Consider the following 13,244-nt stretch of genomic DNA (forward strand, 5'->3'; position numbering starts at 1 on the left):
GAAGAAACTCTGATGGCAAACATTTCCAACAGACACGCTGCTGCTTTTCCTCTTGGTCACCGCAGCTTGGAGAAGGTGAACTTGTGTTTTCATTTATTTGCCCTCTGAAAACACAACTGGGGCCAAGAGGAGGGTGAGATGCCTTGTACTGAGCAGAACAATATTGATTAGGCAATATAAAGATTTCACTCACTAATTCCTTTAGCAATCTTATCATGTGTTGCCCGCATAATTGAATGGGAAAGAGAGAGGTGGAATCACTTAAGCGTTCAAAGCTCAACACACACCAAGAAGAGATTCCTGTTTTGTGTGTGTGTGCAATTTTGTGCATCGTTGCCCCTTGATTGTACATTGAACATGCTCTCTTTGACAGCCTAGTCCTAAGCAGCCTGTTTATTAAAGACAGCTGCTTACAAACAGGGGCTTTCTCCATCCAGCTGGCAAGGAGAAGGAGCTCTCTGTGACTGAGAGGTTGGACTATGGAACAGGGAGGGAACAGGGGTAGAAGCCCATGGGAGTCCTGAACATGCAGGAATCAAGGAGAAAAAGAAATGTTTTCCTTCCATGTAAATAACTTAATTAAGGAGTCTTCAGTTTGCCTTGAAGTGCAGCCTGCCACACTGGGGAAAACCTTTACGTCTTCCTTGCTTGAAAAGCCACTACTTCACATGATACATTGAGGAAAATAAATAAATAAAAAGCATGCCAAGACATAATTTATCCACACTCCCACTAAACTAGCCTATAACTTCTCTGCCTCCAGTCCTCTCACTGATTGCACTGAGGGTTGGGGCTGCTCCCCACCTCTCCCAACTAGTTTGTGATCTCATGGCCGCCCCAATGCAAGGAGAGCTGGGCCATAGTCCTGCAGGTGGGAAGGCAGGAGAAGGCCACTGAACAGCTGGGAAGCAACAGGGAAATGGGTCCAACAACATAAACAAGAGAAGATAAGCCTCCCTTAGATGTCAATACTTCTTCCAGAGTGCAAACTGTTCTTTTTAGTATGTCCAAAAATCATGGTTACTGGTGCACCTGGGGCTAGAATAATGCAGCTTGCTGGCATTTGGTTCTCCACTGCTCTCACTTACACCTTAGTAAAGCCCAGGAACAGTTACCTCTTGAGGACTGCCCCATACAAAACCTTCCCTTGTTTCTGGTGGCACCCCAGAGGAACATATTCTGGCTAGATTTCCATCAAGGGAGACTGTCTAGCTTTTTTCTGTTTATCACAGTTTTTCAGCTGATTTTCTGAACATGAGTAGGAACAGCAAGAAGAATGGAAAACGTTACAAGCAAGAAATAGGTGGATATTTACTCTTGGATGGGTGTACTATATGGGTGGGTCTTTTTGATAACTCTGCTAGGCCAGGCTCTGATCTGCCTGGAGACATCCCTGGTCATTGCAGAGAAGTTGGTCTAGACAGCTTTTAGAAGTCCCTTACAATTCAATCATTCTATGATTCTACTACTCAAAAACAAACAAACAAACAAAAAAAAACCTACTCAAGAATAGGTTAGTGTAATGCTATAACATGATGGAAGGTACAGCAATAATAGCAAGGTGACAAAGTCTTTGGCTACAGCAAACGAAGACAAGTCCAAATGCAGCAGCTACAGATACAGAAATGAACAAAGAAAATTTGCCTACCTTTAGAAGACCTCAGGTACACAAGGGATCTGCTGCAAAATACCCTCATCTCCAATGCCAACCCTTAAATGAGGTCTGGGAAGAGGTGGATCTTACTTCCAGCCCTTCTGGTCACTCAGGTGCACTTCGTTACATGCACCTGAGATCCCCTGGGTTGGCCCTGTCTTCCCACCAGGTGTTTAATCACTGGTTCAAGCTGTGACTTAGCATTTCTGCTACAGTCAGGTTGACAAGTTGTTTCTTTCACCTGTCTAGATCTGCTTGTTGTGTTTGATAGCCCCTAATACATTATTTTGCTTCCACAACTGTTCAATCCCTTTTTCAGTCCATCTCAATTGCTGGCACCTACCATGTCCTAGGACAAGGAGTTCCAGCACTTTACTACCCACTGTAGTACCTCTGTTTGACACCATGAACACCAGCAGCTGTCTTAGATCAGGACATACAGAACAGTGAACCTCAGCTCAAAGCTCTGGAAAATGGACTGGGTTTGGATTGAAAGATCATACATTTGATTAGCTCTTAATGAGTGTGTGAAGGTTTAGGAGACACATGGAGAGGTTAAACATTTGAGTGAACACTAAGGCTATATTAAATAAAATATCTGAGCCAAATGACTTGCAATGCAGCAGCAATGTATCCCAGCCAGGAGAAGTGGTGAGGATGGAGGTCAAGTGCTGTGGCAGGGAGTTTTCCCAAAAACAAACTGCTCTTTTGTGTCTTTGCTTCAAAGAAGATGTCAGTAGATTCCAAGAGCTCTTTACCTGCCATATCCCTCTCATTACCGAAATGAGATAAATGGTAACAGCATGAAAACAGCCACTGAAGCAGGAGAAAGACAGGTTGACAGTGAGGAAAAGGGAGGGGGGGACAAGGTGCAGGCAGAGGGCTTGGCAGGGTGGAGAATGAGGGCAATTACCATTTCTGAGAAAATGCCAGAAATACAACACCACCTAATTTCCCCAATTAATTCCTCTGCACTTGAGCTGCTTTGTGTGAAGGGCTCTTCATGTTTCAAACAGGAAGAAGGGAGGGGTGGGGGAACAGAGACTCTTCTACATTTGTTTTTCCCTCAGCGTAGAAACGGGCAAGAGTTGAGGAAAAACGTCTGTCTAAAACACAAGATGATGTTGTTACATCTTCCTTCCAGGAGATGAGGAACTGTGCCACAAATTCAATTTGCAGAGGTTTTTATAGGAGCCACGGAGATGCCAGAGACCAGCACATTCAATACATGCTGATTTTCCTGCACGCAGAGCAGACGACGATGAGCACAAAGACACTTCATCCCATGCCCCCACAGCAGAGCGGTTCCCTCACCTCCCCTCTTTCCAGTCTCACTGCTGCTTAAATGGAAATTGGCTCTTTTGCCCCCAAAATGTTAAGTGGAGCAGCTGTAAGCCTCTGTGCTGCGAGCAATCCAGCTCATGGGACACACAGAAGGAATGACTGCCATGAGAACAAGGACAGAAATAATGAAATCAGGGGTTGGGAGGAAGGGGACACATGAGTAAACAGATGCTATAATATTTTCAACATGTATATGCAGACTCCTGCACATAGTAGGAGTATGGCCCTGCCCAAGTGGCCCATCTGAACCATCACTACGTGTCTCCATGGGAGATCTCCAGGTCACTCCAGGATTTCCCTGTTCTTACTTATGTATGATCTAGAGACAGCACATGCCCTTCATGATCTCACCTAGTACAGGAGAAAATGATGCTCTTTCACCTCTAAGTCTCTCCTTAGTGTAACAAATATTTACAAATATGAAACCTTCCCAAAACTCTGTGAGATAGGAGGGAGAGAGAGTAGCACACTGTATTCCATAGAACAACAGAATCATGGAATGGCCCGGGTTGAAAGGGACCACAATGATCATCTAGTTTCAACCCCCTGCTATGTGCAGGGTTGCCAACCACCAGACCAGGCTGCCCAGCCTTGATTTGAAAGCATCCAGGGATGGGACATCCACATCCTCCTTGAGCATTTTCCATGTGAGAAGAGGCAGAAGAGATAAAGGAAATGATTAACCACTTAGCATCTGCATAGCATTTGCCTGCTGGAAATTGACCTTTTGCTGGAAGCTGAATGCAGTACATGCATTGTACCTTTTACACAAGACTCCTCTCCTCTGTCTGTGCAGCCAGGGACTGAGCTTGCCTTCTTAGAATCATAGAACCTCTTGGGTTGGAAGGGACCTCAAAGATCATCTAGTTCTTTAACCCACTGACATTGAAGCATCGAGTCTCTAAATCTGCTTTCATTGCAAGCCTCGCCTATTAGTCTTATCAACCATGCTGAATGAGTCTCTAAAGGAACATGAACCGGGCAGCTGTTAAACCTCACTGATCTATTACTTGCACGGAAACTTCACCGGATAAATAGTTGACTGCAGCCCAGGAGAAAGAAAACAGTTTTGATCTCCAGGGAATAAGAAATAGAGAAAGAGTTGGTCTAGATGAGAGAGAGAATCTGACAGTGAGCACTGAAAATTATCAAAAATATGTTGTTGTTGTTGTTTTTTAAATCTGGCCATATTAAGAAAAGAGAAGAAAGAAAATGTTTGCAGAGTAAACCTTCACGCTTCAGAGGAGGAGGCATCTGCCAGAGGAATCCCTTTTTAAGGAACGCTGACCTAAGGCCAAAGTCACAGCAGAAATGTTGTTTTGGCACCAATGGTCTAAGGATGGGAGAGCCAAGGTTCATAGGAAGAGATATTAATCTTTTATTAAATCAACTGATATCACTGCAAAAAAAGGAAGGAAAAAAAAAAAGCTTAGGGAGGACTTGTGTGTCTAAAATGTTCTTTTCTTCCCCCTCCAACAATATCAGATGTTTAATAAAAGATATTGCTTCTTCCTGTAAACCTCGTCTCTCCCAAATCCATAGAGCACTCCATAGCGTTGAAAATGCAGAATTCTTCAATGCATTTTTTGATTGTGTTTTTAGTTCTATGTTGTCAGAAACTTATTTTCAGAGCCATTTGCAAACCCAGCACGTGCACTTTTTTTGTTGGTTTTTTTTTTGTTTGTTTGTTTTTTGTTTTTTGTTTTTTTCACAAGCAGGTGTCCTCCCCATGATGAACAGCAACCTGGAGCACGTTCAGGACAGACCTCTGCAAAAGGACGGTGCTCAACTCCTGAGAGGTTTCAAGCCCTGCCTGGGCTTTGGGGCAGGATGCTAGAGGGGTAGGACATAGCAGAATTGGACAGAGGGATGTCTTCATGACATTCAGTGCCTGCATTAATCCTTCCTCTACTCAACCCATGTCTTTGCTGCTGATGTCCAACCCATGGCAGCATGTAACCTTGGAACTTATTAAGGACTGCTGACTAGGATTTAAGGCTGCTCTCTTCTGAAGATAAAGAAATACTGCCCTTTCGTTGAGTGGCTGCCAAATGACTTTGTTTGGGAGCTGGATTACTCATTCTGGGGGAAGAAAGGCGACTGATCTTGGTCCTGCTCCATGGGCAGGCAGCAGATGTGCTCAGTGTGACTGCGGCACAATGTTCCTGACCCACAGCACCCCACCACCTGGTGTCACAGTCCTGACACATCCCTAAGAAGTCACTTGCTCACATGTTTTCTAGAAGGAAAACAAGTGGGAAATAACTCCTCCCGAACCTTTTATCTCCCTTACAGATCTATTTCACCCTGCATTCCTATACAGACCTAAATGAAAGATTGCATGGCACATTACACAACACACCCCAGAAATGACCCTTCAGCATCCCTGACTTGTCACACAAGGGTGGGCTACTTCTCCCAGCCTCCCCTATACCTCCACCTTCCTCCGCTTTCTGACCTGATGCCATTTCACTTCTCCCCTGCCTACACCTCCACAACCATCAGGAATCTGATGCACAAGGAAAAAGATGCACCTGTGCTCAGGCAGAGCATGGAGAACCTTGGAGAGAGAAGAAACAAACCTCTCTGCTGCTTTTGTTACACAAACGTTTGTTTCCCCTACCCAAATGTGTGACAGGAAACTAAGCAGTTCACCTTTGTAAAGCACTTCTGCATCCCACAAATGCAGGAGGCAGATGGTGTTTTTCCTTTATTTTAAAAGAAAGAGATTAAATGCCTATGAGTTAATCATCAACCTGGAACACACTCATATACCCACATGCCAATCTATCCATGCTCGTATGGCCTGGGCAGCAGCAAATGCAGGGACCCATCAGAGTGAGATCCTCCAGACATGTCACTTGTGGTCAGCTTCGAGGTGTAACCCTCCACCGTGTACTGATGATATTGTATATGATATTGTACTGATGATATTTAGTGGAATTCTCCCTAGGCTGCAGCTTGGGCACGCTAAATCACCTGAAACAGAACTTTGCTCCAGGTTTTGCCTCTGGGAATGGCAGGTTGTGTCAACAGCAGAGATGTTGTGCACAAACATCGAGAAGCAGCCCTGGGAGTTTTTACCATTTTGGTTGTGGATGCGATCAGGGACTGCAGAAAGGAGTTTTGAAGCTTAACTCTACAGCCACATCTCCACCTTCCATGGGGGAGGACCAGGGGCAGTCTGGTTCTAATGCTTGAGGTCATTTGTTTTCTCTCTCTGTTCAAAAACCCTCACTTAGGGTATTTTGGTGGGTTTTGTGATGGGCCTGTGTACTTGAAAAGACTGTCTCAGGAGCCTGGAAGAGACAGCTTTCCTGCCAGAGATGCTGGGAATTAAAATGGTGAGGAATACAGAGCAGAAATGCACTACTGTTAGTGAAACCAAACTGCTTATCTTACCCATGTTGCAGGAGAAAGTAAATGCTTCTTCATAACAAAGTAAATATGAGTAATCAAAAGCGTAATTTCCTAGGATCCCTCTCTGGATAGCAACAGAGAAAAGGTCTCCATGTATATAGAGGACTGAGTTGGTGATCTAGAGTTCTAAAAGTACCACAAGTCTGGTAAGCAGGATAAACCAGTTATTGCTTTGGTCACACACAGCAATTTGTGTGAACAGAGAGAAGTCCACTAACAGAGCCTTAGGACATGGCATGAGAGAGCACAGAGCAACCATGGCAAAGCACTTTGCACAGACAGGACGAGGTCTACAGGACACCACAGAGAAGACAAATCCCACTATGGTGAGCTGGCCTATGAAGATCTCTGCAGTTCACACTTCTTGGGGGTTCCCCATCCAATTCTCATTTGCTGAAGGACCCAAGCAAGAGCATGGGTGATCTCACAAGCTGCTTCTCATCTTCCCCTGGCCACTGCTCTTCCCCACTCGCTATCTACTGATGTTTCTGCAGTGTTGGGATTGTAGCTACCTCATGCAGTCCACTGAGACCTTTTCCCAACGTAGGCTTTTGTGCTGCACAGGGAAGACTGGTTCCCTCACTAGTAATTAAACTTAGTGATAAGGCAGTGCCCTGGCCTTGGAGAGATGACATGTCTCAGCAGAAACCTTATCATCTTTTTTTTCCTCATCAACTCCACTTTGCAACTTCCTATCACATAAAGAAAACCTCTGCCATCAGATCAAGCCCACAGGTCAACCCTTTCTTAGGTAACTGATAGAAATCAGCCTCTGAGCCAAACATCTGCACTGTAACCAGAAATAAACCAGCCTTACACCAAGCACGAGGCAAAAATCTCTGCTCTTTCTGCTGAAAAGCCCTTCTCTCCTGGTGGGTGGCCCAACCACAAATCCCTACACTTGTGCTCCGAACGCTTTGTACATTCCATTTTCTCAAGCTGAGGAAGAGTAAGAAACATGCATTCCTCCCAGGGTTGCTGCCACCCCGGGCAGATAGGGCAGTGCAGCTGGACACACAGGCAAGGGGACATCATGAGCATAAATCACAGAAGATAAGGCTGGAAAGTCATTTCTGACTCACTGAGTCAGTCCCCAGAGACTTGTGCAGGATTAGCCTCTGCACTAAGCCCAGGCATTTTTATCTAGTTGCTTCCTGGACTTTTTCAATGACAGGCCCTCAGCAACCTACCTCTGGCAAATTATTCCATTGTCTAAATGATGTCCCTGCTGGAAAAAAAGTGTTTTTGAGGTTGAGCTTAAATTGCCTATTATTTCCTTTTCCATATTTTATGCACTTATCAGTCAGTCTTTCAGTTGCCTTTTCTCTAGGTCCCTGTATTAAGTTTCTTTAATCTAACACAAGAGGTCACAGACTGTAGTCTTTTAATCATCTTTGTCACCCTCTTTGGATTACCTCCAATTTATCAAAGTCTGTGTAAAAAAGAGGAAGAAAAATAGGAAGGAAGGAAGATCAGGATGACATCAGAGTCATCCCGAAGTGTGTGACTGTGCTGGGGTATCACGGGGAGCTCTTATGTGTAGGCATCTGCTTGGATGTCTGAACTACAGGCGTGTCCAGGACCAAAAGGAGTGAGGACAATGGTTTGGGGATCAGGCAAACACAAGTGTGCCTGATAGACATCTGTGTGCATGTTTCATTGAGGGAATAAGCAAATGAGTGAGCCCAAGAGCTCCAAAAACTGATTTACTGTCACATGTCCTAGTCTCCCTTCGCTCTGAGCATTGGATGGCCACTGGAGCTGCCTTACCCTGTAGTAATCAGTGCTGTAGACATCTCTTGACATCCCAAAGTCTCCAATCTTCACCAGCAGGTTGGCTCCGACCAAGCAGTTCCTGGTGGCCAGGTCTCTATGGACAAAGTGCTGGGAGGCAAGGTACACCATTCCAGAGGCGATCTGGCTAGCGATGTGGAGCATCTGGGATAGCCCTAGCTCCCCTTTGGCTTGTCGAGGCTGCCCATCCACGAGGATCATAGCATCTGGGCCATGTGCCCTATAGAGAGGAAGAAGCAAAAAGCATAGAGTTGGGTCTCAAAAGTGACCAGGAGGTAGGAATCCCATATGATTGCTGCTCCTGCTGGGGTGGGGACTGGCCCCCAGCTCTGTAGTGTGAGGATGCGCACACAGCTCCAGAGGAAAGAAAAAAGAAAATTTTACAGAACTAGAGGTTGGGTGAACATTTGGTGGGTGAGTAGGTGCCACACATCATTCTATCCTTACTCTTCTCCAAGAAACCTCTTATGGCCACAGGTGAAAGACAGATTGCTAGGGCAGAGCGACCAGTGGCTTGATGCACTGTGGCCATTCTACTCTTCGGCAGGACCTGTGTAAAATGAATTGGCTTCCAGATATCTACGTGTTTGCTGCAGTTAATTCTTCTACCTTGGAAACATTCCCAGGTGTGGAGCTATATATGTGGAGTTTTCTTCCCCAGCCATCATATTTTTGCTGCTTACTCTCTTTATTAATTCCATACAGCCTCTTCTATTCCATCCGCACACCTTATCACCAAACAACCTCCTCTCATTTGATATACCAACACAACCAGAGATCACAGGCAAGGTTTCAGAAGAACACCAGCATCCCTGGAAAGTACCCTTTATACCCTAAGCTGTCCCAGAGGTAACACAGGTGCTGTAAACTCTGAAGACACAAGAAGAGGTGTAGGGGTAATGTCTGAATGTCAGCAGATGGAGAGAACAACCTGGACAACAAAAGGCAACATTTTGCTGAACAAAGTATGTTGTAAAGGCAGAACTTGAGGTCAGGGTCATTCCTGTCCTGTCCCCCTTTAAATCCTCTCCCTAGCTGTGTACCAGGCCTGTCTTTGCTGTGCTCCCTCTGTGATGTCTCTTTCCCCGACGGAGCTCACATTGCTGTGGCCTCTTTGAAGGTGGAATAACAAAAGCCCTCATATTTAGGGAAAAGCAAGAGGTTTTGCTGTGACTTTCCTCCTCGCGACTAAGATGCAGTGCTGCATCTCCGCTGAAGCTTTGAAACTGTTCTCATTGAAATAGTTTCTGGCATTTCACCCTGTTGTCAGCCCTGCAGAGAGCTTACAAATGAAAATGCACACACAGAGCTTTCCCTCCTTCTTGATATGGGACTGAACAACACACAAGACCCAATTTTTTTCTCTCCTTTGTTTCTTGATAACCCTGTTGGGCTTAGGGCAAATCAAAGAAACCAGACATTCAGGGTCCAACCCATAGTTTTTGCTGCTGTGTTCAGTTATCTCCTGCTGCCCTGCCACCAGAAGCACAGCCCCAAGGGTCCTCACTTGCCATCTCCTCCCAGAACAGCTGGAAGAGGAGAGGAAGCCCAGAAATGAGGGCTGAGGAGCCAGGAGTGTTTTGGGAAGCTGTAAGTGGGCAATACTGCAGTGAGTGTGGGATGGGCAGGACAAGCAGTGGTTTCTAAAACCATGCTGGACATTTTATACCAGACGTGCCTTGCAGTTACACCATATTTAACTGTGGATGATACCTGGTGTCATCAAGAGTAACTATGCCAAGATGAGAAGTGAAGGACATAACGCCATCTCATTACTGCCACCTTTTTCAAATACAATAATTACTTCCAAGGAACTGTCTGCATCTGATGGGAACAGGTCATGTTTAAAACGTGATCAGCCAACATCATTCCTTTCACTGAGTCTCTCTACATCTTACTATACAGGATTTATCTACGTATGTCCTGCGTAATACATATTCCTTCCTCCCCTCCTCCATCCCACATGGGTATAGTCCTAAAGGAAGGAGCATCAGCCTACTCTTGAGATTAACTGGGGGGATATTAGTGCATCTAGTTGCATCAAGAAGATGTAGGGAATACGAAAAGAAGCTGCCCATCTCTTCTTGGAGCAAGGAGTTTGGTTCAGCTTTACACCAAGATCATAAGATTGGCTGGTCCCTGTCAAAGAAGCGTGGCTTTTGGTTTTGTTTTCTTGTTCCTTTTTCTTCTTTCTTAGGGAGTGGTGGAGGCTTTTATCAATATGAGGAAGAAAATAACCTATGTGTGTGTACTGAAGGAAAGGGAGGAAGTGATGGAGATATTTGGTGAGGCGAGAGGGAATGCAGTTATTGCAGGCCTTCAGAATGGGATCTGAATGCTCAGAAGCCCCCAGTCCATGAATGCCGGCCCTAGAAATGCTGTGCTTCCAGCAGTGCTGTGTCTGTATTTCTCCAGAGCCCCAGTAAAACCTACTATTCACCAAGGGAAACCTGAATCCTGCATCACCCTCTTGACCCCCTTGCAGCTTCCATCCTGAGTCCGACCTGGCCAAAAATGTCATCCATCCAGAGCATGAAACAGAGGATGACCTATAAGTTCATATTCAGTCTGCCTCTACTATGCCAAATTGAGGGGGGAAATCAGTGCAGGTGTGTTCCCAGCTCCGCCATTGTCTTGTGAATGCTTCAAGAGAGCTGCAGACAGCTTGGCCCTGCTTGAAAGATTCATAGAATGATCTGGGGTGGAAGGGATTATCTAGTTCCAACCTCATTGTTGCCCACAGGCAGGGTCGCCCATGGGGTCCTTCCCCATAGCCCTTCTGGTGTAGGTGATTGCTTCAAAATGAAAACTTCATGAAAAGATCTGTTCCCTTGTTTTCCTTGGGCAGAAATGGGTTGTGATGGTGGAAACATAAGCACAGAGTATATCCCGGCCCCAAACCTAGATGTGATGTGCTTGAGCTTCCTGTTCCCGCTGCAATCATGCTCACACTTAGCAGTCAAAGCAGGAAAATATCAAGGGTCCAATTTTGTAAATACTGGGAAATAAACCTACTAATTATTTCAAGAGGTAAGTACCACTCCACTTGCATGCAGGTTCCAGAGCATAATTTCTGTATCGTGAGAGAGCAGCACCACAAACATCCTCCCACCATTGCTCTCTGCCCCTCATCAGTGGCAGATTCAGGGCATGCAAATTATCTGCTAATGAATGGTGACTGGTGGGGGTCTAGCAATTTGCATCTCTCTAGAGGCATAGAAGGCAATTATGGCATTTCATCTGTCATTGCCCATCTTCTGGAGTAGTGAGGTGCCACTGGTTAGAAAATTTTGTCTGCTGAGATCCAGGGCACAAGGACCAAGGATGGACTGCACAGACACTGCCTGAGGCCTCTCCTAAATTTCTCCTCTCCTTTCTGAATTTAGAAATGCGAACTGCAAATGCAAACTGCCCAGGATAGCAATCAGATGAAGGACTCCAGGAAGATCCTCTCAGGAGTATTTTAGTTCTGGTGCTATCGAACCAGTATCTGGGTGGCATGGGGAGTCATGGCTGCTGACCTTCCAGCTTCAGACTTGCAGGGGTGGGAGAAGAAACATCTGGTTTCCACAGCTCACCCGGACAACCTTTGGGACTACCAAAGAAGAAATGTTGGGGTTGGACTTCAAGCATCAGATCTGCTGAGGACTATGCACACGTCTATGGCTCTCTGGGCACCACAGATCTATGACAAGCAGCCCAGGGGTACAGCTGTGCTGCATCTGCCATGCCCTCCTTTGCACATACCTCAGGAACTTGTTCAGGTCCCCATGCTTCATGTACTCGAAGACCATGATGAGCGGGTCACCATCACCACACACACCGTAGAACTTGACGATGTGCTCATGCTGCAGGTTGGTAAGCAGCTCTGCCTCCCTCTGGAAATCCTTGCGGGCTGCCAAGGTGGGGTCTTTCAGTGCCTGAAAGAAGGGACACGTATGTACGGGATGGGCAAAACCAGAGGAGGCCAAAACCAAAGGGGTGTTGGCATTGAGGAAGAGCTGATGAGGGCAGGAGAGGATAGGAACCACTGCCATCACCCAGTTGCATCGGGAGAGCTAGCAGCAGGTACTGCTGGCACCACCTCAGCATTTTGTTCGTATGTTTACCAGCCCAGTGGGGTCTCCAACTCATTTCCCAGGAAGCAGCAAACATGCCACAGAGGGTAATAGCTTCCAATTATTCCCAGCTTGGGCAGGATTTGTACTGGTGACCTAGGGGTGAATGGCTTCATATCTCATTATTATTAAATTCCTGAGCCAGCCAGTCCTCGCTATCTGTCTTTTATTTTGAAATAGCTGACTATACTGCCTTTATTCAGAAGATGGATTTGCCTGGCTGTGCAGTTATTGTGTGGATTTTTCAAACTGCCTCTGAAGAAGGACACTGTCAAGACTTTTCTCATAATTTTTAAAATCATGTTTTCACTCCCCGCTGTTTGTAACAGTCCCCCTGGCAGACTGATGCTGAAATCAGTATCCTAACTGAGAATATCTTGTCTTTCACGTGAGTACACCAAGCTAGGTTGCAGCCTAGCATTGCAGGGCTGCTTTGAAGATGCTGCTGTGGATGCAGCTGCTGATGGAGGCAGGTTACCAGGCTTGAAGGCCAGCTTGTCCATGAGGAACTGGGCAGTTTCATAGGAGAGCAGAGTGTTGTCATCACAGGATATCAAGGGAGGCCACTTAGCAAAAAAAGTCGGGATGTCCAGAATATTGGACAAGATGGATGAGCTGTGAGGCCTGATGGCTGTGCTGAGTTCACATACAGAGAAGTACCGAGTCCTCCCCAGGAGCTGCTTTTCCCCACTCAGCAGATCTCCTGCAAGGTTTTACCCAAGCCTTAGGACACTTTCTCATTCCCTTTTTCTGCCCTCACCCTGCTAGGCACATGGCATAATATTATTGTAATTCTATGTCCTCTGGGATAGCTTGACTAGAGATATTTAGATGGATGATAGTTACGCTGTGCAGATGGCAAAGCATCCATCCTTATCTCAGGCACCCAATTACTTTTAGTCATTTAATATCTT

At 45.9% G+C, this 13,244-nt stretch overlaps 1 protein-coding gene across 3 annotated transcripts in view; it reads right to left on the bottom strand.

The window, feature by feature from the left end:
* Positions 1-13,244, bottom strand: part of NTRK3 (neurotrophic receptor tyrosine kinase 3) — a gene marked incomplete at both ends in the record, with an annotated part of 177,561 nt that overhangs the window by 19,101 nt on the left and 145,216 nt on the right. For all 3 annotated transcript variants that reach the window (XM_079541059.1, XM_079541058.1, XM_079541057.1), the window contains 2 exons: positions 8,189-8,432; positions 11,960-12,132. In XM_079541059.1, coding sequence (XP_079397185.1) covers positions 8,189-8,432; positions 11,960-12,132 — 417 coding nt within the window. The remainder of the gene's footprint in view (positions 1-8,188; positions 8,433-11,959; positions 12,133-13,244) is intronic.

This window comes from Tetrao urogallus (genome assembly GCF_951394365.1).
Source record: "Tetrao urogallus genome assembly, chromosome: 11".
Classification (NCBI taxonomy): domain Eukaryota; kingdom Metazoa; phylum Chordata; class Aves; order Galliformes; family Phasianidae; genus Tetrao; species Tetrao urogallus.